At 44.2% G+C, this 25,586-nt stretch overlaps 1 protein-coding gene across 9 annotated transcripts in view; it reads right to left on the reverse strand.

The window, feature by feature from the left end:
• The window catches only part of SIPA1L2 (signal induced proliferation associated 1 like 2), a 246,583-nt gene that overhangs the window by 72,273 nt on the left and 148,724 nt on the right, over positions 1-25,586 (reverse strand). For all 9 annotated transcript variants that reach the window (XM_010820432.3, XM_024986711.2, XM_005226228.5 and 6 more), the window contains 4 exons: positions 25,054-25,187; positions 23,117-23,305; positions 15,241-15,415; positions 10,247-10,350 (listed from right to left, as the gene is read on the reverse strand). In XM_010820432.3, the coding sequence (XP_010818734.2) occupies positions 10,247-10,350; positions 15,241-15,415; positions 23,117-23,305; positions 25,054-25,187 (602 nt within the window). The remainder of the gene's footprint in view (positions 1-10,246; positions 10,351-15,240; positions 15,416-23,116; positions 23,306-25,053; positions 25,188-25,586) is intronic.

Here is a 25,586-nt window from a genome sequence, read left to right on the forward strand (position 1 = left end):
GGTCAGGTTCCTCGATGTGGCCACGCTAAAAGACCGACGAAGAGGAAAGCCTCAATACTTAAGTTCATCTTTTACTTTAAAATGTAACTTTAAAATGTCATTCTCCCTCCTTTTCATCTGTATCATTTTTTTTTAACCCTGAAATAATAGCCCATTAGAGCTAAGATCGCTCTAAGGAGATTTGTAGGTTAAGCTCTCCAACGGAAAGGCAGGAGATGGCATGGCATCCAAGCGAAGGCACAGCAGTTCCAAGTCCTCACTTAGTGCATCAGGGGCTTCGTTCCGTCCGTGCGTCCACAGACACGTGCATTTCTGCGACAAAAATACAGAAGGCTTGGGGCTTCCCTGGTGGCTCCATGGCAGAGAATCTGCCTGCCAGTGCAGGAGACACAGGTTCAATCTCTGATCCAGGAGGATCCCACATGCTGTGCGACAACTAAGCCCACATGCCACAGTTATTGAGCCTGTGCTCTAGAGCCCAGGAGCCACAGCTACTGAGCCCACGTGCTGCAAGTGCAGAAGCGCGTGGCCCAAGAGCCCATGCTGCACAAGAGAAGCCCTCACGATGAGAAGCCCGTGTACTGCAACCAGAGAGCAGAGCCCGCTCAGCACAACTAGAGAAAAGCCCGTGCAGCAGCACAGACCCTGCTCAGCCATAAATGCATATATACAAATTTAAAAACAGTACAGGAGGCTGTTATTTTGGTGGCTAATATTTTCAAACTAATTAACTGAAATCTGGCCTTTTTAAAATGTATGTTGGAAACACAGAATCCACCAGATTAAGAGCTGGAAAGCCCAATAAATGACAAATGCAGAAGAGACAGAACCCCATAGTGGTAACACTGAATGTTTTCACTTGAGATGTTCCTTCTGCCAAGAACACTCCCTTCACCCCAAGTCTCTCCTAGACCACTCAGGTCTGAGCTACCACAACACCAGGAAAAATGTTCTTGGCAACACTGCGCATGCCCTGCAGCCACACTCCAAGCTCAAGGCAACAACACTGGCTGTCTGGTCCTCTTTAAGTCTTGGCTTACTTCTCCTGTGTCAGGTCATAATCATCAGGAGGGCAGGAGACGTGTCTGACTGAGTTCTGGTCTCCTGGGTTCTAACGGCCTGCCCAGGACACAGCAGACACCCCCTACCCAATATGAATAACCAAAGATACAAATACACAATCACAGCCACACAACACTGCACAATAAAACACTGAACACCTCTGAATCCATGCTGATAAACCCATACACCCCATAAGCTGATGCACCTAAAGCCACTGGGATCTGTGCTCAGAGTCTGTGATCCTCGGCTTTCATAGAGACAGTAATCTTTACAGGAGTCGGTGATGTCACTGCAGGAACAGGGTAATCTCAGGTAGTAAATCTCTCTTTACGAGCAATAACAAAGGCAACAAGCTTGTGTTCAAATTTATGTGGCACCTACAGAACATACTTCAGTGTAAAGAGCATTAAGTTCGACTTTTAAAACCTTTTAAACCCATATACAAAAAGGATTTCATTGTCAGGCCCCTGACTTGTGATTTAGCATGATAAAAGGCCTGGAAAAGTGGGAACGAAATGTCCATTCTTCCAGAATTCACTGCTTGCCAGTTAAATTGCTGATTCATATGCTGGAAAATTCCTATTTAAATCCCCATGGTTAAAGTTATAAACACACGAAAATTGTTTTACTGCCCAAGTGAAGTTTTGAAAGATATATTAATATCCATTAATGAGCCATCTGTTGTTTCAAAAATGTTTGTTGGATATTTAAGTATGAGGTGCCACTTCAGAAACATGTAAAAAAATCAGTAGCAAACTAGTCATATATTCACTGTGTTATTTACCCATTCATTCGTGGACACAGATGTTAGCTACAGTAAACATTTCACGGAAAGAAAAGAAGGCAGGGACATATATCTAAAACAAGCACCATGGGACGCCCTGGCAGTCCAGTGGTTAGGACTCTGCGTTTCCACTGCAGGGGGCTCGGGTTCCATCCCTGGTCAAGGAATTAAGATCCCACATGCTAAGTGGTGCAGCCAAAGAAATAAAATACAATAAATAAAACGAGGACTTCTGCGGTGGTCCATTGGTTAAGAATCCGCCTTGCAGTGCGGGGGACATGGGTTTCACCCCTGGTTGGGGAACTAAGACCCCACATGATGCCGCAGAGCAACTAAGCCCTCGTGCCACAGCTAGAGAGAGTTCAAGCACCCCGACGAGAGATCCCGAAAGATGCCATGATGAAGCCTCATGCTGCGACAACGAATCCTCGAGCCACAGCTAAGACCCGAAGTAGCCAAATAAGCAAGCAGATAAAGAAATATTTTAAAACTTTTTAAATTAATAAAACAAAACAAACACCACGACAAGCTGAAAATGGTACAAGGCTAAGATAGTCTTCCTTCATATCCCCAATAAACTGAAACATATGATTTACATGTACTGTAATAGGACAAGAAAATTCAGGAACAAATGAAAAGTTTAAAAAAATAAACAAAAATATCTCACAATGTCTTCAGTGTATTTGCTGAGCGCAGATACAGTGGCTTATGCTGTACTTTACTCGAAACACAGGAATTCTCAGACTGGTGAGAAGACAGGGCTCATGGTGGCCAAGGCACACAGGGGACTCTGGGCCCCTCTTCCCCAGTGACCACCCTCCTGGCCAATCTTGCAGGGTGGTCTGGCGCATTACTCAGTGAAGTGTAGGTAGCTATTCCTACCCATTTCTCTCCCTCCTGAAGGAAGATGTTGGGTCTGATCCCACACTTCACTTCGGGAAGCGCAATATTTAAAGCCCAAGTTAAAGGAAAATTTAAGGGTACTTATTTTGATAACATGCCGGTCTGCTTTTATCTCTTTTTAAACATATTCTTTTGCTTTGTAAAATGGGCTGCGCTCAGACGCTTAGAGTCATGCCTGACTCTTTATGACCCCATGGACTGTAGCCCGCCAGGCTCCTCTGTCCATGGGATTCTCCTAAGAATACTGGAGTAGGTTGCCATGTCCTCCTCCAGGGGATCTTCCCGACCCAGGGATGGAACCCTGACCTCTTACATCTCCTGCAATGGTAGGTGGATTTGTTACCACTAAAAATGTATTCTTTTGCTTTGTAAAACGGGCTAGAAATATTTTTAAAATTCTGGTTAATTTAACCATGATCACAGAATGCATTCTGTAGAAAAAGTGGGGGTGGGAAACATGCAGATTCATTAAGAAGAGGAAAATAACATCTCAAGCTCTTTGTAGAGAACAGCCCAAGAAAATGAACACCTGGCCCATTAACAGGATACTTGAGTCTCTTCAGAGACTAAAGTAATACATCTGGCAAATTCTCAGAAACATTACTCACTGTCGGACATTAAATAACCTAAGCAATTCTTGGGTTTCTTATATAAAGGTAAGGGTTCTCTTTTGTAGTTAGTTATATCCTGTTGTAACTGGTCAATGAAACTCTGTAGAATGGACTCCAGAAGTGAAAGGGAAAGGGCATGGCAGCCTACATAGACCACAGTGGTCCACACAGGAAGGCAGGTTGCTATTCACTAGAGGTCCCTGGTACTATTTCAGGAATTAAGGAATGATGACGTCTTCTAGGCCCTTCTAGACATAAGAAGCTCCTAACACTTGCTCGGCACCAAGACTGCCAACTCAGTGTCTTCAACTGAAAGAGTGAGTTAATAAATATTATATTAGATTTACATAGCCGGTTCTGCTAAATTCCCAACACTGGATTCAAGCTGTGAGACAGGAATAAGCTCTTGTTATGACAAGGGAAGTGAAAATGTGATTCTTCACCCAATTCCATGACGGAAAAGCATACAGATGCTACAGAAATAGCAACATGTGGGTTTAAATTTTCAATTCCTTAAACAAATTTCAGAGTTTCACAGGTCCAGTTTTAACTTGGTGCAACAACCAGAAGCAAGTGAAAACAATCTCCAGGCAGTCTCGTATGCATCAAAAATGGCATAAAGTTGAACCTGGTTAGATCTACTAGCCTCTATGCAAATAGGTTCATTTGTTACATTCTTTTTTAAAAAGCCTAGCAAGATAGGAAAACAAAACAAAACACGTTACACCTAATTTTGGAAGAAAGGGGAGAAGAGGCTACACATACATAAGAAAGTAGGTGAGATGTGGTTCAGAAAACGCCTCTAAATGTCAGTGATGTGAAAGCTTAATTTGAAACTGGAGAAGGCAGATCTCCAGATAGAGTTTCTTGTCTTAAAAAGCAAACAGGTGAAAATGAGCATGATTTCAAAGAGAAAACTGCATTGTTTAACAATCACAAGTTCTGAAATTCAAAGAGATGAGTGCAGAAGTGAGCAAAATATGAAATGTGTTCCCGTTCAAAAGAATAATCATAAATTCTGGATCTCAGTCCTTTAGGTGTCATCGGAAAGTCTGGCAGGATGAGCAGGGCTGATAAAGACTGATCTGGCCTGATCCTTCCAGACTGATCAGTCTGACTGGTCACAACCCCCTTCTAGAGAGCCGCCTGTTGCTAGTCACTGCAGTAGGCACCTTGTGTCTGCTAACTTTGCTTAGAAAGTGTCTGCCCTTGGACTTCCCTGGCAGTCCAGTGGCTAAGACTCCGCATTTCCAGTGCAGTTGCGGGTGGGGGGACGTTTCAACCCCTAGTCGTAAACTAGATCCCACATGCTGCAACTAGAGATCCCACATGCTGTAATGAAACTGAAGATTCCTCATGCTGCAACGCAGACCCAGTGCCACCAATTTTTTTTTTTAGAAGTGTCTGCTCTTTACCTGCAAGGCTAGCTTCCCCTCCTTCAGAGACTCCCCTAATTTTGCACAATGCACAAAGAACACACACGATACACAGGCATGCAAACAACACACTGCCCCCGCCCATATACTCTATACTCAGAAATGCATACACCAGTGGGTAGAATTTCACTGTCGTTTTTAAGAGACATCTATAGAGCTTCCTGTATAATGAAATGGAAAAAGTGAACACGAAATAGTAGTCTGAGTAATAAGAAAGAGAGGGAAAACCCACACAAGTTACCACATAAATACAGAGGATCTATACTTAGAGAAGGAAAACCTTGCCTCTTCACTTCCATAAAAAAGTGACCACAATTAACCACTCTGATCTCAGATCAGCAAGAAGATAGCAAATTTAATCGCCACTCCAAAGATGCATTTGCTGATTCACCATATAACGAATGTAAAAATATTACATACAATATTTTACCAACGACAAGAATAAATGTACAAACCAGTTCAGCAAAGCTGAATATTTTGGAAATGGAGAAACAAACCATGAATGTGGATGTTTAATGATTTAATAACAAAGTGAAGATAAGAAAGGATTATGAAGATACAAGTATTTCTCTTCTGAAAATGAGTAGTGCCAGCCTACTCAAAAAGCAATAATTCTTACTGTATAAGTATATATCCCCTTTTCTGGCCTGGGAATAGAGCTAATCATGAAAAGCTGAATAAGCACCTTATGCTTCCAAAATAGTCTAGATGCCTATTTATAGGTGAATCCAACAGCAGTCAGGACCTGCTTGTATAGAACTTAATGCAGTGGAACTTAATGAAGAACTTAATGAAGCTGAATGGTTCCTCAGCTTCCCTGGTGGCTCAGACAATAAAGAAATCTGCCTGCAATGCAGGAGACCTAGGTTCAATCCCTGGGTTGGGAAGATCCCTGGAGGAGGAAATGGCAACTCACTCCAGCATTCTTGCCTGGAGAATTCCATGGACAGAGGAGCCTGGCGGGCTATAGACCGTGGGGTCACAAAAGAGCAGGACATGACGGAGCGACTAAGACTTTCACTTCAGTTCCTCAGCAATACCAACGAGGGACTGAGAAGTACGTACACACGCCTTCTGAGGCAGGGCTGGCCACTTGCCTAAGTTACATGGTGAAGGGTTCCAGCCTAAGAAGCTCTGTCACTATTACTGCTGTACATGTCAAGCCCATCCCTGGAAAAAGACCAGGATTCTTCAGATGGAATCTCAGAAACCCAGGGGTTCGGTCTTTTTCCTTAGGGACCTCCATGGATCTCAGATACCCCTTGCAAACAGAGCAGTTCTAACATGAAAGCATTTTTTTTTTTTTTAAAGGAGGTTTACTCTGTGCCAGGACCATGCTACCTTTATCTGTTTTATATACTTAGCTTGAAGAAAAAGGTTTCTCTGCCAACGTGATGTTTGAAGCTAACCTGTGGGGATCTTTCCACTGATAACACCCCAGGATAGCTTAACTATGGTTTGTCTACAGGACAAGTGGGAGAGGAACAAGCACCCAGGGGAAACAGCCCTGGGAAAAGCGGACTGCCTGCCAAACAGACCTGGGGGACTTCACTGAAGAGGGAAAACATTCAGGAACGGGCTTCCTCATCACTCCCCAGGTCTGGCGAGGTTTTCTTTGTAAGAGTCAGACACTCCAAAGATTGAACTCTTCTGCAACTGTGGTGAACTCTCTACGTACTTTTTACTACATTTTGGAATAAGCTTTCAGCTTGATTTATTATAAGAACAAACACAAGAAATTCTATGTGATGTGGACGTGTCTGGACCAGTTAAACAGTCACAGATATCATGGTGTTAATGAGGCTGATGTCAGAGGCACAATTCATGTACAGTTAACTGTGCTAAGCTGTGGCCTCAAAGAGCAGTCATGAGCCCAGATGGTCATTTCAGACACTTACGCCCTTGGTATTAACACAATCCATGGGCACAGGGTGGGTGGGTGAGGATTTGGCAAAGCAGCACAACCCACAAGAAAGCTGAAAAGTCGATGTTCCAAGACTGCGAAGAGCCATCACTGATCTATGACCAGAATATTCTGATGACAACTCACAATTAGCAAAATATTAAGTATCAAAGTTAAAATAGTTTTCTGAAATTGTTGATAAATTAGTCCCTTATTTTCTTAGCTATTCAGGCCTTAGCCTTTCCTAATAAATCTTTAGGATTGGGAACAGGATGATGAAATGCAAATTAAGTCATCTACAATACTTGTCCTCTATATCTCATAAGTTATAAATTGTAATAACCCCCCAAATTTATTGAGCACACTCTGTGCCAGGCACTACTTTAAGTGCTTTACACACATTAACTCCTCTGATTCTGTCAACTAAGAAACGTCCATTAATTCATTCACAAATGGTAACACTGCTCTCTGCATTCCGGGCATGTCTCTGTATGCATACAATACTCGGGAAAAGAGAAGAGGTAAAAGTCTCTGTCTTCAGCAATAAAGGAAAATAAAGCATAGAAAAATTTTTTTTGTGACCCAAGGTCACAAAGATAGTAGCTAGGAAATGTGGTTCTAGAATTCCTGCTCTTAACGACTGTATTTTTCTGTTGAAGATTTTATCCAACCTAGAAGGAGGAAGCCTCAAAGAAAGCCCTAGAATCATAGAATTCTAACACCAAGAGGAAGATGTTATGTATCATTTTGTCCAGATATACTCATGTGCGTCAAATCTCCTCAGGTCCAGATCTTTGGAAGGTATCACAAACATACCGCATCCTGTCTGTTTGAGCCCGGGTACAGACTCCTTCCTTCTCGGCACAAGGTTCCAAGCACCCACGACTGGCTACCTAGACCACATCCTCATTATACACTGCTGCTGCGGCTAAGTCGCTTCAGTCGTGTCTGACTGTGTGTGACCCTATGGACAGCAGCCCATCAGGCTCCTCCGTCCACAGGATTCTCCAGGCAAGAGTACTGGAGTGGGTTGCCATTTCCTTCTCCATCCTCATTATATAGTTATCACATTTCTTGAGAGACTAAGAATCTTTGCCAAGGCCACAAGGCAAGTAACTGGCCACGGTTAAGTTCAGAATGCAAGTCCAATGATTTTTATCCCACACCCTACATTCTCATCCTTTTTACGTGATTACCTATGTTGAATACGTAAATTTCCCAATGAACCACATATAAGATCATACATATTCCATATATATAAAAGCAACTGAAAAAAGCAAAACTTTTTTTTTTTTTAACAATTCTCTAACTCTAATCTATCAGCATAACTTATTCAATGCCATGGATTCTCACTCAAGTTAAAAAAGATAAATGAAAATAAGTCTTTAGGAACCAAATAAGTCTTTAGGCTATACAGTGTGTGATGTACTGTCTCAATGCAAGGGATTATTTTTTTTAAATCTCCCATTTGGGAAACTGAAAGCATTCATGTATTCCATCCACATTTTTGTGTGTAGGACCTTTCAGGGATAGTTTCAGTGAAAGAAAGTCAGGTATAAAGAACTCAAAAAACCACCATTTTAATTACAGTTCAATAAAAAGGGGGTAGAGGAATCTAGTATTGAGCTCTGATAAGAGCAAAGTGAAATGAGCTTTGGAATTCCAGAGGCTGCCACCTGAGAAACAATGGAGTGGATTCAGTTTGGAGTCCACCAGGGGCTTCCCCGGTGGTCCCATGGTTAATGCAGGGATGGGGGCTGGATCCTTGATCCGGGAACTAAGATCCCACATGCAACAGGGCAACTAAGCCCGCAGGCCGTAACTGCTGAGCCTGCACGCCGCAACTAGAGAGCCAGTGCGCAACAGAAGGTCGAGGGTGCTGGAAGTAGGAACTGACACAGCCAAGTAGATAAATAATTTTTTTTAAGTGACTCAGGTAATTGGGGAGTGGCAGGACCCTGGGGTTCAAACGCTCCATAAGTGGGGTCCAAAGGCACTCGTTCTATTTCTACTAATGTGTTGACAAGTTCTCTGGGTTTGAGTTAAGCCCTATGAGATTTCTGAGCAGCAACTCACCTCGAATTTAATTATTGGATGATTCGTTAAGTATCTGCAGGACAACTGCATGGTCTAAATTGAGCTTCTTAATAAGAGTCCCATGGACTGCAAGGAGATCCAACTAGTTCATTCTAAAGGAAATCAGTCCTGGGTGTTCTTTGGAAGGAATGATGCTAAAGCTGAAACTCCAGTACTTTGGCCACCTCATGCGAAGAGTTGACTCATTGGAAAAGACCCCGATGCTGGGAGGGATTGGGGGCAAGAGGAGAAGGGGATGACAGAGGATGAGATGGCTGGATGGCATCACAGACTTGATGGACTTGAGTTTGAGTGAACTCCGGGAGTTGGTGATGGACAGGGAGGCCTGGCGTGCTGCAATTCATGGGGTCGCAAAGAGTCGGACATGACTGAGCGACTGAACTGAACTGAACTGAATATCTAGTGAGTCCACATGGCATTATTCCAAATAAATGTTTTAAGAGCTGGAAATCCCTTAGTTTACAATATATGTATACAAATTCATACACATGATCTAGGGATTGTATCTCCATCTCATAAAAAACATAGACATGTGATCAAAAGATAGATCCTCTGAAGGTAGTGGGCAGAGCTCGGATTACTAGAAAACCCTGTAGAATATACAATATGGACAAGGGGCTGAGGTCAAGTGTTAGGAAGAAAAAACCCATCTAGCAATTACTCCAAGAAGATGAATAAACAGAGGAGCTGCAGCCCCAAACAGGACAAACAAGGCTGGGGGCCAGGGACCTCCTTCTCTTCCTGGCTGTGAGATCTAAGGTGGTTCTTGCTGCCTGGGGACAGGACAAGTAGCCTCTTCGGAAAGAAGCATCCTTTGACAACCTTCATGGAATTTCATGAGCACTCAGAAAACACATAAAAAAAAAAAGGCCAGTTCTCTGCAACAATTAAGTTTCATTCATTTGACAGATACTTACTGAACAGCTACTATGTAGTCTTTGGTGCTTTAATTTAGAGCAAAGGATTGCAGTTAAGTGACATCAGGAAAACACAGTTTTCTTAAACATGAAAACAAACTTTGCTTTAACTCTGGGTTTGCCCCCAAATATAATCAAACTCCTAAAATTAAAGAATGCCACAAGTGAGTTATAACATACTTTCTTATCTACCCACATGCAGAAATCAAAGCTCAGGTTACATCTGCCGACTTTTTTTGCGATCTGTAATTAATAAGGTTGACACTGGTTCCCATTAAAGTTTTGCTTGGCAAGCAATTCAGGTGAGTGTGGGAGAGTATTTAAGTTTTGTAAGAAAAAAGTGCAATGAAACTTGTGCAGTAATAATCACTTTAAAGCCCAAATGCTTCCCAATGATAAGAGTCAAAGATTATTAATGCCATTTAAGGAAAAAAAAAACCCCAGCAATTCTTTGCAAACTCTGAATACACTAATACCATCAAAGAGCTGCCCGTGGGTTGGCACGTGCTGTGGAAGTGGCGGGGAGGCTGTACCTGCTGCCTGTTGTTCGGCGTGTGGGGGAGCATGGTGCACACGTGGAACATGAGCTCGTAGTCTTTGTATGTCGTGTACAGGGAGTGCGTTCCTGTAGAATCAGCTGAAAACAAAGATTAATTACAAGAACAAGTCAGGCCACTGCAGATTAGCAATTCAACACTTAGAAGGTCATTATCACAAAAGGCAATTCAACTGAAAGGAACAGACGGCCCAAGTATAAAGGAGCAGTGTCTCGGTGGCGGCCCTGCTGCGCTCACACCAGGCACTGTTTCTACCACTTTCCAGCCCGTGGCAGCTGCCTGGGTTTTCTTCATTTGCTCACACACGTGCTTTCTACTGAACACATGGTTTCCCCTCTCTTCTCTTCTGCATTCTTGCCTTCCCAGGGCTGATGACCCACATGGGAGAGATGCTTCAGCCACGAGGGATACAGGTGAAGAGAAGAGGAGGAGGTATGGTCTGGCGCAGGTCTGGGTGCAATGATTAAATGGGGCTGAGCTAGTCAGAAGCTGTCCTTGCCCCATATTGCACGCACGCGCGTGTGTGTGTGTGTTTACAGTTAATTCTTATTCTTGGGCACTTGACCCTCCAGAACTCAGAAAAATGAAACAGGATTGACTTCGTATGGAAATGAGGACAAAAGATACTAAGGATTTCTTTCCTGAATCATGGAACTAATTTTCTTTTCTTTTCAACAGGCAATGCGACGATGCAGTCATATGATTAAGACCAAGGAGAATGAATGAGATCTCTTACTGTATATTATGCACTGACACATGTTAAAAAACTATGACATCTGAACCCCTGTTAATCATACAGCTATTCATCTTTTCAAAAGCAGAATGATTCTTTGCAAATTCAAGACCCATCTGTATCATCAACAGATTACCTCACTGAGAATTTCAGACCCCAAGTCAACATGGCGACTATAAAACATCTAAGTAATGATTTTAGGATGGGGTTTTGAACCACCCTGCATACGGATAAAGATAAAAAGATAAACAGAAATTAAGAGGTAAACAATTCTTACTGTCTTTCACAATCCTTAATCTATATCTATTTTTCCACCTTTTAAAGAACAAGGAACAATACCATTCAATATTATTTAAAATGAAGTTTATTCTATTGGGTTTTTGGGAAAACTCTAAATAGTTACCTAGGGCTAACTCTTTTTTTTTTAATCTGAAATTTAAAACTTTTTACTTTAAAAATATTAAAACACTTAATCTTCATGAGCATTTATTATTTTCTTTCTAAATCATGTAATATTTTTTTTATTTCCAGCATTTATATCCAATTCAGAAATAGTCCTGAAAATACTTTAGAAAAAAAATATACAGTTTTGCACTGAAAAGGCAGTCATAGAAGGCAATTTCATGAGTAAGGGGAGTATGTAGAATGTTTATCTATGGATACTGGTAGATCAACTCGCAGATGGTCAGAGAGGATGTTCATCTAATAAGCTGTATACTATCTAGTCCCCAAATAAAGACATTTTCTCTTCTAACTATTCATTAAACGCATATTTGTTATTTTTTCATAGGACTTTTTAGGGAGTAATCCTCCATTTCAACTGTCTTCTCTTAGGATCTTGACAGTAAAAGTGGCTTTGGAAGTGAGCAGACCAGTCACGAAGGAACGATGACTGTTCTCTCCATGAAGAAATAACAGTGAAGGTCAGAGGATGAACTAACCCGCAGGTTCAAGGACTCCCATCATAACACTTCCTCAGATGTTTAAAACTCAGTACGAGAAATGCTGACAGATGCTTAAGAGTCTGGTTAGCGGGCTTCAGATTCAGGAAATTGCAGTGAAAAAAGAAAAGTGCAATTCTGAGGGGAAGGGGGAGAAACACTTTAAAAAATGTGGTCATAGCTTGTCTATCCCAAGCCCATAGTGAAGGATGAATTTCAGAAAATAAGCATTTTTAAAGTTTTCATCTCAACTATCAGCATGGCAATGGGAAAGGTAAACTCACAAGCTTGGTGGGGTTTGCTGCAAATATTTCTACTAAAAAAGAGATACAGGGTCATCTATGGCAGTCTTCGGTCTTATCTCTGCACCTAACTAAAGAAAGTGGCCACAGCCTTGCGTCTGTTTTCTACAGCTCAGCAAAGCAACTTAGCGGCTCATGGCCCTTCTGTGCCTACCCCACGTCATTCTGTACTTGAGAGAGAAACGGCTCGTTTTAAAGCTGGAGGGGACATCTCATATACTCTAGCCCAAATACTCTGAATTTTCTTTGTGAATAAAATATGGCCCAGATTTTACCAAGGTCCTGCAGCAGGCAGAATTAAAACTGAAACAGAGGGGGCCTTCCCTGGTGGTCCAGTGGTTAGGAATCCACCTTCCAACGCAGGGGACGTGGGTTCAATTCCTGGTTGGAGAACTAAGACCCCACCTGCCTCTGGGCCACGAAGCCCACTGGCAACACTGGAGATCTCATATGCCAACCCCACATGCAACAACTAAGACCCATCGCAGACAAAAATAAATAAATAAACATTAAAAAATTAAACACAATTCTCCTGAACTTAAGGTTTTCTTGCCCACTGCATAAAAGGCATAACTTTCATCCGACCATTCTATGAAACACAACTCTTAGAAAGTTCCTCTAAAGGGAAGACGTGCCATGATTTCTTTGTCTCTCATAGAACATCTTGCTCATAACAATATGAATCAACATGTCAAAATTTTGTTCTTATTTCCTTGAGCTAACATGATTAGCATGACATCTGTAATGTATAAAAGATATCTCCTAGGTCATAAAAACTCAAAGCTGATGTCAATTCTGTACAGAAGGAAAAAAAAGTATTTGCACTATCTACGCTGTAGTTTTATAGAATGTATACATCAGGAGCTTTTAAAATGTTCCCTCATCCCTCCCACAGCAGAAGGACAGCAGACATGCAGAGCAGCAATGAGCCCATGAAGAATGAGCTCATTCTGCAGGAAGGCGTCCCTAAGGGCAGCTTGCTAGCACTGCTGGCGGTTGTATGGTAGTCTGTAGGTAAGGGGAGTTTGGCAGAGAAAAAAGAAAGAAAATTCAGAAAAGGCCTCAATGATCTTTCTTAAAAGAAGTGGACACTCACAATAGGTATCATATATTACTTTCTAACCTTTACATTTCTGAGGCATGAGCAATGCACATTCAACTTAATAGTCAAGCCCCAACCTTGACATCAGTGGAAGACACACAGGGCCTGTACGTGAGCCAACTTTTCTCCAGATCTTGTGATCTATCCTCTAAGTGTCACTTTCAAAAACAGAAAAACAAATATTGCATATAAGCACTTACAAATGGAATCTAGCAGAATAGTACTGATGAATCTATCTGCAGGGAAGGAACGGAGACATGGATATACAGAATGGACTGGATGCAGTGAGAGGAGAGGTGAGGAGGAACTGATAAAGTAGCATTGTCAAATATATACAATGATGTGTGGTAAAGAATCTACCTGCCAAGCAGGAAACTCAGGTTCAGTCCCTGGGTCAGGAAGATCCCCTGGAGGAAGAAATGGCAACCCACTCCAGCATTCTTGCCTGGAGAATCCCGTGTGCAGAGGAGCCTGGCGGGCTATAGTCCATGGAGTCAAAAATGAGTCAGATCGACTGAGGCAACAGAGCACACGTGTAAAACAGATAGCCGCTGGGAAGCTGTCGTACAGCACAGGGAGCTCAAGCCTGTACTCTGTGATGACCTAGAAAGGTGGGATGGGAGGGGGGCTCACGAGGGAGGGAGGCTCAAGATAAGTATACTTATGGCTGACTCACACTGTTGCATGGCAGAAACCAACACAACGTGGTAAAGCAATTATCTTCCAGGTAAACAAAGACCGAAACCCCAGAACTGATGACAAGCCAGGCACAGGGAGAGTGGCACCACTCTGTTGTAGGCAAGTATCACTGATGGTCGCAAGGTGAGCAGACCTGGGGCCACAGGGCCTTGGTTCCAACCCTGGCTGATGCTCCCCGGGACAGGTTCCCACTGACCCCTCCTAGAGGGTTGGATGCCCTCACAGATCCATCTTTTACTCACTCTTCAGTAAAAGGGCAAGAAGCAAATCACTGCTTGACAATAAGCAGAATTTCCCCAAATACACAAAATTACCCTACCTGGTGTTTTCAGGTGTGTTGAGAGCAACTAAGTAACAACACAGATACAAAGGTTGAATATTTAGTCTATGAGGACCATAAGGAACAGGATTATCGAAATGAAGGGACAAGACAAATTCACACATAGGAGGGAACCCACAGGTGCCCCACTTGAGAGAATCTGACCAAGGTCCTTGGAAAACAGGATGTATCAGCTTTTTAATCAGAGCTTCAGCTCCCCGGGTAATACCATGAAATAGGCTATGAACAAGATAAGGCTGCAAGCATGGCCTGCATGGATGTGGAAATATTTAGACATTTCAGAAATGAATGCAAGGTTTGGTCAAGCTGCAGTGGGACAGGGTGGAACACAGAGGTGAGGCGAAAAGAAAAAAGAACATACTAAAAGATTCTTCACAGAATACTGGGGGGATCTCTGCTCTTGTTACGAAGGAAGAACTGACCTTTTGAGAGTATGTCAGACACAATGCCCTTGGGAAATGCGCTTTCCTTGCTCATCTGAGTGCATGGGTGTGCTTAGTTGCTCAGTCGTGTCCGACTTTGGGACCCCATGAACTGTAGCCCACCCACTCCTCTGTCCATGGAATTCTCCAGGCAAGAATACTGCAGTGGGTAGCCATTCCCTTCTCCAGGGGATTTTCCTGACCCAGGGATCGAACCCAGGTCTCCTGCATTGCAGACGGATACTTTACCACCTGAGCTACCAGGGAAGCCCCCTGCTCATCTGAGGAAATCGCAACTCCATCCCCAGTAAGCTGGCTCAGCCGCTGCTGGGGTCAGGAACAGGAGGGCGCAGGACCACTCACTTAGATGTCTGCGGTGTGCCTACCTTTGGGGAATTAAATTTGTGCAGACACCCAAGTCTGAAGCTTACTTTTATTGTCCAGCTGAGCTCGATATTTACTAAATCCTTTCAGCCGCACTCTCTGGCCCAGCAGATCAAGGAATTCTTCAAAAGCTGGACCTGCCGTCTCGTTGTTATACATTTCCTCTTCGGTACTCTGGCCAGCTTTGCAGTACAGAATCCCGATCTTGTGCTGAAAGCTCAGCTGAAACGAGGGAGAAAGGTAAATTACTTGGCAAAAAGTATCAGACAAGTACACCTGAAACTAACACAATATTGTAAATCAACTATGTTGTTAGTCGCTCAGTCATGTCTGACACTTTGTGACTCCATGAACTGCAGCCCGCCAGGCTCCTCTGTCCATGGGATTTTTCAGGCAAGAATACTGAAGTGGGTACTATTCCCTTCTCCAGGGGATCTTCCTGACCCATGGAATGAACCTGGGTCTCCCGCATTGCAGGTAGATTCTTTACCGTCTGAGCCACCAGGGAACTCCAATGTAAAACATAAAATAAATTAAAAAAATTAAAAAGCATCACACAAGCTAACTTCAGTAAAATTAAAATTACAGGAGCTGAGAATTCTGTTCACAGGAAAGCATGCCAGGACAACTTCCAGAAGCTAAAAAAAGTAATCAACTGTCATTCTGCAAAACCCTACAAAATCATAACAAACCCAGAGACCTGAAAATAACAGCTGGAGAAATGTCAGACAACCTAAAAAATACAGTGAATGGCCTTGCCTACATGGGAGTTTGCAGGTTTCCAAAACAGACAGCTAGGTTCAAGCATTTATTTAAAAATAGAGCTGTGCAAACATCTTACACCCTCTATATAGTAAATAGCATTATCTTCGAAGTTAGAAAGAAAAAAAGAGCTGTATATTTTCAGAAGTTTTCCCTCTCTGGTTCTTAATGCTTTTTTGTTGTCATTATTTGAACATTCATGGAAATATGAAAGACTGTAATGGAAAAAACAAATCAAATTACGGTCTGGGGAGGAAAGACTCCCACTGCAAATTGTGATCCATGTACATTGATAGAACAATGTCTTATTTCCATAAAAGTAACTCTGGCTGAGCCATTACAGTCATTTCTACATTTCTGACTATCTTGAAAACATCTGCTAAATATACAATAGACCATAAAGAACTTTAATAGCAACTGAAGGGTTCCGGCTATAATTCTGTCTCTCTGTCCGTCCATGCCATGATGGAAGGTATCACACTACTTCCTCCTAAGGCAGGGGAGACAGCTTTTTTATTTTCCCCAAAGAGGAACTACCCATCAATCACAAAAGCAGGGCACTTTTTCCTGCTATAGCAGCAATCTGAGCCTCAAAGACTGACGGATTATCAGCCCTCCCCAATTCCCTAAAGACAGCTGTCCACAACACTGTTCACTTTTATTACCAAACTGTAAAACAGAGCCTTTAATCAAAACTCAGAGATGACTGTATCAGTAAAATAAGGCAAAATGGTACTAATTTCTCTTGAGTAGCAAAGTGATGACAGCAGTCTCATCCGAGTGACCTATGACACTTACAATCCAAGAAAGGGAGGGATCCGCCTGCTATGCATCTCAGTGGAGATGCTGGGGAAGCTCAGAGCTGAGCAGGCAGCAGAGCACCAGTACGCATGCTGTACCCTAAGAGCTACAGGGGAGGGGAGGGACCAAAGAGATGATTCCCTGTTCACCATCTGACCCGATGCGCCACCTATAGCGATGGCTCCTAGGGCTCGGAGAAGGGAGGCGGAGACAGCACACAGGCCTGATGTTCCTGTCTGAGCCTGAATCACCCAAATCACACTGTGAGGACAAGGTTCCAGGCGCCGAGTATGGGCCTGTGAGATGCTGGGTTTAAGCTATTAGTATTATGAATTGTGCTGATTCCCTGGTGGCTCAGTGGGGAAGAATCTGCCTGCAATGCAGGAGACACAGGTTCAACCCCTGGGTCGGGAAGACCCCCTGGAGGAGGGAATGGCTCCCCACTCCAGTACCCTTGTCTAGACAATCCCATGGACAGAGGACCCTGGCAGAGGGTCAGACATGACTGAGCGACTAACATTTACTTACTGGGTCTTTAGTAACATTAAGACAAAAAACATTTCCATGCACCCAGGGACTGAGGAATAAACATTTCTGATCAACTCAAGTAAAGAAACAAATGAGACACCACATTTATTGCAAAGGGACCATCATCTTAAAAAAAAAAAGTAAGTATAAGACAAATGCCTCATCATTTCACTATAAACACTCATTGTTCTGAGTGATCCGGAAGACACTGCAGGACTTAAAGTACTTTAGGAAACACTTGGGATTGACACTGCCGATGTGATGACATTGGTGACGGTCAGAATCTGGGTTAGTTCTCTAGCGTGACCCCTGGATGACTCTCCACCTCCTCAGAGCTGTGATGTTCTGACCTCTGTTCTACCCTCTCCAGTTGTCTGGCCCCAGCCTTACAGCGAGTCCCCCTGAAATTCCGCGGTGTGATTAGCAGGCACGCATACCCAGCATCCCCAGGACCACACACTCCTGCACCCCTATCTCCTCTGCACCCAGCAGGGGTGGCTGCACCATCAACCTCATCCTAGGAGCTCACTGTTCCAGGGACCCTGCTCGCTACTCCCCTGGAGCCCTGTCACCTCCTCCAGCACCACCCTGCCTTCTCTGTGCCCTCCTACAGCTATGGCTTGTCCCAGGGTGCCCCACCATCCCCAGCAGCAACCTCTGGGGAGCAAGCCCAGGGCAAAGCCATCTCTGGCCCCAGAGTTGCGGCTGGGGTGGCCCCGGTGGCTGAAGCAGGGCCCTCTCTGGACACACACAGTTTCTCTCCAGTCCCTACCCTTGTGGACATGATGCTTTTGTGACTCAAGAATAGTTAATAGTGAAAGTTGCTGAGTTCTGTTTGACTCTTTGTGACCCCATGGACTATACAGTTCATGGAATTCTCCAGGCCAGAATACTGGGGTGGAGTGGGTAGCCATTCCCTTCTCCAGGGTATCTTACCAACCCAGGGATTGAACCCAGGTCTCCTGCATTGCAGGCAGATTCTCCACCAGCTGAGCCATGAGGGAAGCCCAGGCAGAGGCCAAATACCCAGATAACTGAAACCCCCTCGGGGCTTCTGTGCTGAGTGCAGGGCTATTCGCTCACATATCCTTTCTTCCAGCTTCCAGACAAACCAGTGAGTCTACATCCCAACTGGGAAGAGGACTCGCTTTTCATCCAAGAAGCCCTGGGCCCATGGATGTGGCTAGGAGAGACTTCAAAGCCCCCAGCTGTCCTTCCCAGCCCCAGAACTCTGCTCCAGTGGAGATGCCCTCTTACACACACACCACTTGGGCCGGCCCCCGCCACTCACCAGCTTGGCCTCTGTGACCTGTGGTGCCAGTGGGAGAGGACATGAGATGGGACTTGGGACAGAACCATCTCCAGCAACTGAGAATTAACTGCTGTGGCCAGTGTAGCACAATTCCAATAAAAGAACAGAATGGGACGTTGTGTGGAGGAAGACACAGCTCTCGGTCTCTTAGAAACCTCATGAAATCAACAGCAATGCAATATACTGAGGCTGACCCCTCCCACCCATGGTTTATCAGAAAGCTGGCACGATTCCAAGGGGAGGACAGACCCCAGCTCTCCATGAACGAAAACCCCCAGTTCTCTTGGAACAAGCTTCGTCTCTAAGGCCTCTACACCTAAACCTGAGGTCACCTTTAACCATACCTCCACTCCCACTGACCCTCCTTAACTGTTCTGATGCAAATTACACCAGGCTCACAGTCCTGGGGGGAATCTCAGGGAACCAGGAACCTTGGGCATCACCACAGTCAAAAACTAAAAACACCCACTTGTCAAAACTCTATATTGCTTCTGTGTCCAGGGCTGAACACACAGACCCTGCATAGACAGGCAGACGATCCCCAGCCTCCTGAGAATGGATCAAGACCGCATGCTCTGTACCCAAGGCCAGAAACTCTGTAATTATTGAGCAGAAAATTTAAATTTAAAGGAAGGCAGCAAAAGACAAAGTCTCAGAATGGCCTTGAAAATAAATTCAAGTGTGCAGGAAAGTCCTGCCACTGCCCTCTCTAAACTCAACCACCTGTGCTGTGTGTAGTCGCATGTGTTCAGACCTCTCTGATTTCCTTTCAAGCAAACTGGTGCATGAGTGAACATATATCTGGAGGGGCAGTTGGCTTAAGAACAAACGAATCCAAAGATGCCATAGTATTCTAAGTCAGTAAGCCGTCATGAAAGTGAAAGTGAAGTCACTCAGTCATGTCCGACTCTTTGTGACCCCGTGGACTGTGCCCACCAGGCTCCTCAGTCCATGGGATTCTCCAGGAAAGAATACTGGAGTGGGTTGCTGCTGTCACTACCAACCTGAATTATTTTTTTTACAAAGTCAACCTAGTGGGGAGGTACAAATTAACATTTTTGGATTAACATAGCACAGTGCTATATATGGTCTTCTCAGGTGGCAAAAGTGGTAAACAATCCACCTGCCCATGTAGGAGACATCAGACACATGGGTTCATCCTCTGGGTCAGGAAGATCCCCTGGAGGAGGGCACGGCAACACACTCCAGTACTCTTGTCTGGAGAATACCGCGGACAAAGAAGCCTGGAGGGCTATAGTCCATAGCATCACAAAGAGCTGGACACAACTGAAGTGATGCAGCACACACACACTATATAAAAAAGATAACAAGGACCTACTGTATAGCCAGGGAGCTCTACTCAATATCCCATAATAATCTACAGTAAAAAGAATATATATACATATATATGCATAACTGAATCACTCTACTGTACATCTGAAACTAATACAACATTGTAACTATACTCCAATTTTTTAAAAAAAGTCAATCTATATAATCTTATAAACTCACTTGTTAGAAAAACTAGGATAGTCTTAAAAAAAAATGGGATCTTAGAAGTTGATGAATTTATGTAGATAAAGTAACAAAACTTTCAAGTACTACTCAGGATTACTTTCTTTATTATTCTCCATGGCTTGGAGTCTTCCTGCTCAACACATCTCACCAAACATAAAGAATGGAATGAATGGTCTGGGACCTACTATACCTCTATTACAGCATTTCTTGTACGGAGCAGATAAACTCAGTGTCAAACCATGAATAGATTCCAAACTCCAAGAAAGCAGGAAACAACAATCTATCCTTTTTAAGTAATTTTTTGATATTAAAACCCCTTAAGAATAGTAACATAAAATTGGCCCATTCCCTCCCTGGGCAGCTTTCTATTAGGAAAGTGGATAAAAACAGCACTAACTGAAAGAAACTCTCAAACACCCCAACCCATGAGTGTAACTTTTAAGACCCTTTAGAAACCAGAATATGAGATAAGACACCACTAAGATACCTTTAGATATCATTAAGAGTTGTGGGAAGTCAAGACATCATATTGTACACTATTAAAGTATAGCAGAGTCAAGTAAATATAATTCAAAAGAAAAAGCACTGGAAACATATAATTGGGGCTATAGGATGGACTGGTTTCCTTAAAATAAACACTGCACTCACCCTCACCACAACCTGGCTTGACTCTGTGCAGGCAAGCGGACCCAAGTCTGGCTCAGTGACAAATGCTTCACACCAAGCCCACCTGAACCCTGAGTCCCCAGACCAGCAGCAACACACCTGCTCTGCCCCTCCATGACAACAGGATTTTCTCAGCTGCCTCATGGCCATTACATACCACACACTTTACTAGTGATAACCATGGTGAATGCTTCTGTGCAATTTTAGAAGTCAACTACTCAGGTTTAGTTGTTGGTTTGAATACGTCAGGCCTCAATGTTGAGAAAGGCAGATCTCAGGATTATCCATTCCGAATATCATGGTGTCTGCTTCCTCTGGCTGAGAATGCAGTGTTAATTTGCTAGAAAAATTACAACTTCATCTCTTTTAGAATTCTAGCCATCCAAGTATCAAACACTCTACCAATACAACATAATGAGTGTTACTGGGTCAACCAGGAAGTACCACATCTTCCCTCCAAAATGTGCCAAAATATTTTCCTTGGAAAATTCTGGAACCACATCACAATTGTCTTTTTCTTTTGTTTAAACCAGGTGAAAGAAAAGTGAAAAGTGCCAGCCGCTGAGTTGTGTCCAACTCTTTGCGACCCCATGGACTGTAGCCTGCCAGGCTCCTCAGTTCATGGGATTCTCCAGGCAAGGACACTGAAGTGGGTTGCCATGTCCTTCTCCAGGGGATCTTCCTGACCCAGGTCTCTGGGATTCCAGGCAGATTCTTAACTGTGTAAGCCATGAGGGACTTAAACACAAATCCACTCATTTAAAACAAACTGCATACTCTTGGGCACCTACCTCTCAGTTTTGCCTACAAATTATCTTGCATCTGAAGTTAAAAGACCTCTTTCCATCTTCTGGGTACATCCTGTCCATCATTCTCTCCCGGATGATGTCAATAATCACATAATTGAGCTCCAGGCCACTATGAAGCTCTACCTTCACCTGACTGTCCAATTCCCTTCTACGAGATAATCTTCCTAAAGCACAGCTACCATCATGTCCTGTCCCACTCGAAAACCTTCAATGCTTCCTCCTGCCTTCCATATCAAGTGCATAAGCCTTAGCCCAGCATTCATTCTTCTATGCTTATTGTCGTTGTTTTAACTCTCAGCTTCCCTGCGTGTGCCCCTTCCTTGAAAAGAAAAGAGTCATAGTTTCTAAAAGAGCTAAGTACTCATATCTCCCTGTTGGAATTCTACTCAAATCTCTTTCCCCAGAACACACTGCACTTCTGCCTCTTCAAACCCACCACGGCCACATTCTGCCTTGCAAGGGCCTTTGTGCTCTGTCATAGTGATCTCCCCAAGAGTAAGGACTAGGTCTTAGCGTCTCGATTTTCCTGATGCATGCTGTTCACTGCCATCCGTAAACCTGATGTTTTACACACAGTAAACAACAATAAATTCAGGGAAATAGTTCAGGGAAAGGTCCAATGTGAGTTCTTTAAACTCAGGGGATGGACTTCCCCGGTGGCCCAGCAGCTAGGACTCCATGCTCTCAACACAGAGGGCCTAGGTTTGACCCCTGGTCAGGGAGCTAGATCCCACATGCCACATCACAGACCCACAGTCTGCAACTAAGACCAGGCATGGCCAAATAAACAGATGAAATGAATAAATTTAAAAACAACAACAACAACTACAAAAACCCTGGGGAAAGACACCAGCGATCCCTAACAGTCATGAATCAGATCTGCTCCTGCTGGCTGGGACATACCAGACCTTGATAAAAATAATGCAAGTCACAGACTTCCCTGGTGGTCGAGTGATTAAGAATCCACCTACCAATGCAGAGGATAGGGGTTTAGTCCCTAGTCTAGGAACTAAGATTCCACATGCTGCAGAGCAACTAAGCCTTTGAGCCACAGCTACTGAGCCTGTGCTCCAGAGCTTGCAAGCCACAGCTACTGAGCCCACATACGTTAACTACTGAAGCCCTTGCGCCTAGAGCCTGTGCTCTGCATGCAACCAGAGAAGCCACCAAAATGAGAAGTCATCACACCACAGCCAGAGAGTAGTCCCTGCTGGCCACAAGAGAAAACCCGTGTAGCAACAAAGACCCAACACAGCCAAAAATAAATAAATAATTTTAAAAATAAAACAAGTACACAATCATCTTTAAAAAAACAATGCAAGTCACAACTCAGCAGGAGATGCATTACTTAATAATAAAGGCATCTTAACTAGTAATACAGGCACATTTGAGAAAAACTGGAGAGAAAATGCTTTTAAGGCGTTAAAAATAAATAGTCTTAAAAGGAAGATGGATGGGAAAACGCTGAAACATTCAGGACCATGGACACCAAGCGTCACACACTTCAGTCTCATACGTGATACACACCCCTTGCTCATCGAGCTTGAGCAGCTGCTCTGAGACCTTGGGTGAGCTGGAGGCTTGCCTCAGGCACTGGATGCTGAGCTCAGGAATGACGTATTCCAGAACTTCTTTGAGCGGGAGCCCACGTGCAGTCCCATGCCTGGCGGTAGAGGGTATGGCATCCTCCAAAATTGCTCCTCTCAGCGTTGTCAGCTGTGGGGCAAAATAGCACACACTTCAGTTAACCTTGACTCTTTAAAGCATAATGTTTCAACTGCCTTAAAAAAAAAGAGCAAGAAAGAGAAAGCTCTTTTCTAAGTGAGTACAAGAGACTACAGTTCTCAATCTGAAGAAGCAGATTCAACCTTCATCAGTCTTTACACAGAGGTATACAGAAGTCAGGAAGGAGCTGGGTGGGGCTGACGTAACCAGATGTGCCCAAGGCGTGAGGAGGAGGGGGCAATGCCCCACCAAGCAGACATAAAGACACACCCACCGCAATCAGAGCCAACAGTGCTGACTAGCCAGGAGCCACAGGGCTGGGCCAGTCATAGCCATCTCCTCCGTCCTTCCCTTTCCGTTCTCCCATGGACCGTCATCTTCTTTCCTTCTACACTTTTTGTTTTGTTTTGTTTGTTTCTTTCTGTATTTTTCCTTTGTATTTGTTTTCTTATTTTTTTCTGTCTTCTACTCTTCATGTTCTTCTATTTAACTTCCCACTGCTGACAATTCCCGAGGCTGGGTGGGGCCACTCTGAGACCTCTAGAGGCAAGTGACTCAGGTCCAAGGAGGTTCTTCCTCCCCATCTGTGATATGTCCTCATGGAGTCACTGTTCTGACACAGCAAATCTAACCCCAGGTCTAATGTGCCGAGAAAGGAAACCCAGCAGCACTGCCAGCCTAGAGGCCTGGCTCTCATCCCACCCCACCCCCTACCCTCCACTCTGGCTACAAAGCAGCCGTAGTGATGGAGGTCACAGTGGCGCCTAGCATTTGACAGTGCCCAGGGCACGCTGTCCAACAAGACTCTCTGCAGTGATGAGGTCGTCCTCCTGCTGCACTGGCTGGCCCAGGAACCATCATCCCCAAGTGGCTGTGGAGCACGTGACCTGTTACAGGTGTGACAGTGGAAACTTATTTCTTATTCAATTCCCTTAAACTCAAATAGCCTCCTGTAGTTAGCAGCTACTGAACTGGATGGCACAGGTCCACAGCTTAAAATATGCCATCTTCAGAGAGGGCTTGTTTCTCCTACTTATGGCACAGAACCTGGGCCATAAGATACCAATGCACAGCCAAGTAGACACTGAGTACTAGGCTTGGGCAAAGCCTTTGAGGGGCTCTCTGAACTCAGACCCAGGAGTCACCAAAATATACATTCAGGACTGTGTAATCAACACATTGCCATCTAATTACAATGGTCAAGAGGATAAAAACTAAAGTGCAAATCAGATCTGGGTCTTTATGTAAATCAACATTCCCATCTACGTGCATCAGCCATCTGTGTTACAGCCTCACTTTTCACTCAGAACAAGACCAGTGGGGGAGTAACCTGTTGCTGGTGGAAGGACGTGTGGGTCCACGGAGCTCCTGGACCCACAGACACGCTAAGCCAACACTCACCTCATGGGTGGCTTCCTGGTTTTCTGCATTTGATTCTAAAGTTGTTTTCCAATTTTGACATGAATCATATAGTTCAGATTTGTCCTCTGCCTTATGCCCAAGAACCTTGCATTCTGATGATTTTATCCTTTCTGTCCTGTAAGGTGACGGTAAAATCACTGCCACTTAACACCCATCACAAGTTTGCAAATATTTCACTCAGAACCAAATAGTCTAAGCCCTTTCAGTCATCTTAACTGGTGTGAGCAACATTGACAATAAAAGCCACACATTGTGGGAAACAACCCGAGCAGTGACCCGAGGCCCAGCCCGGGGCAGACGCCACACGCGCCCAGTACCTCACTTGTCCTGAAAACCACCCGGTAGTTGAACTGGGACCCTTCCTTCTCCTTGGGGTCTTCCACCTTCTCCCTCCGCACGCTGACTGCCACAGGGCCGAGGTTCTCATCGATTCCAAAATAGTTCTGATGCTCTGTGATGGAGAAAGTGGAGGCATGAGAAGAAGGAAGCAGGAAGAGGATGGGGATCCTGCAACTTGTGTATCTAGTCCAGAAGATGCACCAGCGTCTCCGGTGCAGGATTTCCCACAAACGTGATCAATTTTTTTATCTCCAACTTAGACGCACTTTTTTTTTTTATTGCAAGAGGACACTTGCTTCACAATATTGCGTTGGTTTCTGCCATACCTCAACATGAATCAGCCACAGGTATACATATGTCTGCCCCCTCGTGAACCCCACTCCCGTCTCCCGCCCCATCCCCCCAGGCAGTGCTCTAGAACGGCACAGAGCACTGGGTTGAGTGCCCACCTGGTAGGTGACCATGAGGCAGCTAGCATAGGGACCTGCAAGGACATTCCTCCTAAGACATG

Source organism: Bos taurus, chromosome 28 (genome assembly GCF_002263795.3).
Source record: "Bos taurus isolate L1 Dominette 01449 registration number 42190680 breed Hereford chromosome 28, ARS-UCD2.0, whole genome shotgun sequence".
NCBI lineage: Eukaryota > Metazoa > Chordata > Mammalia > Artiodactyla > Bovidae > Bos > Bos taurus.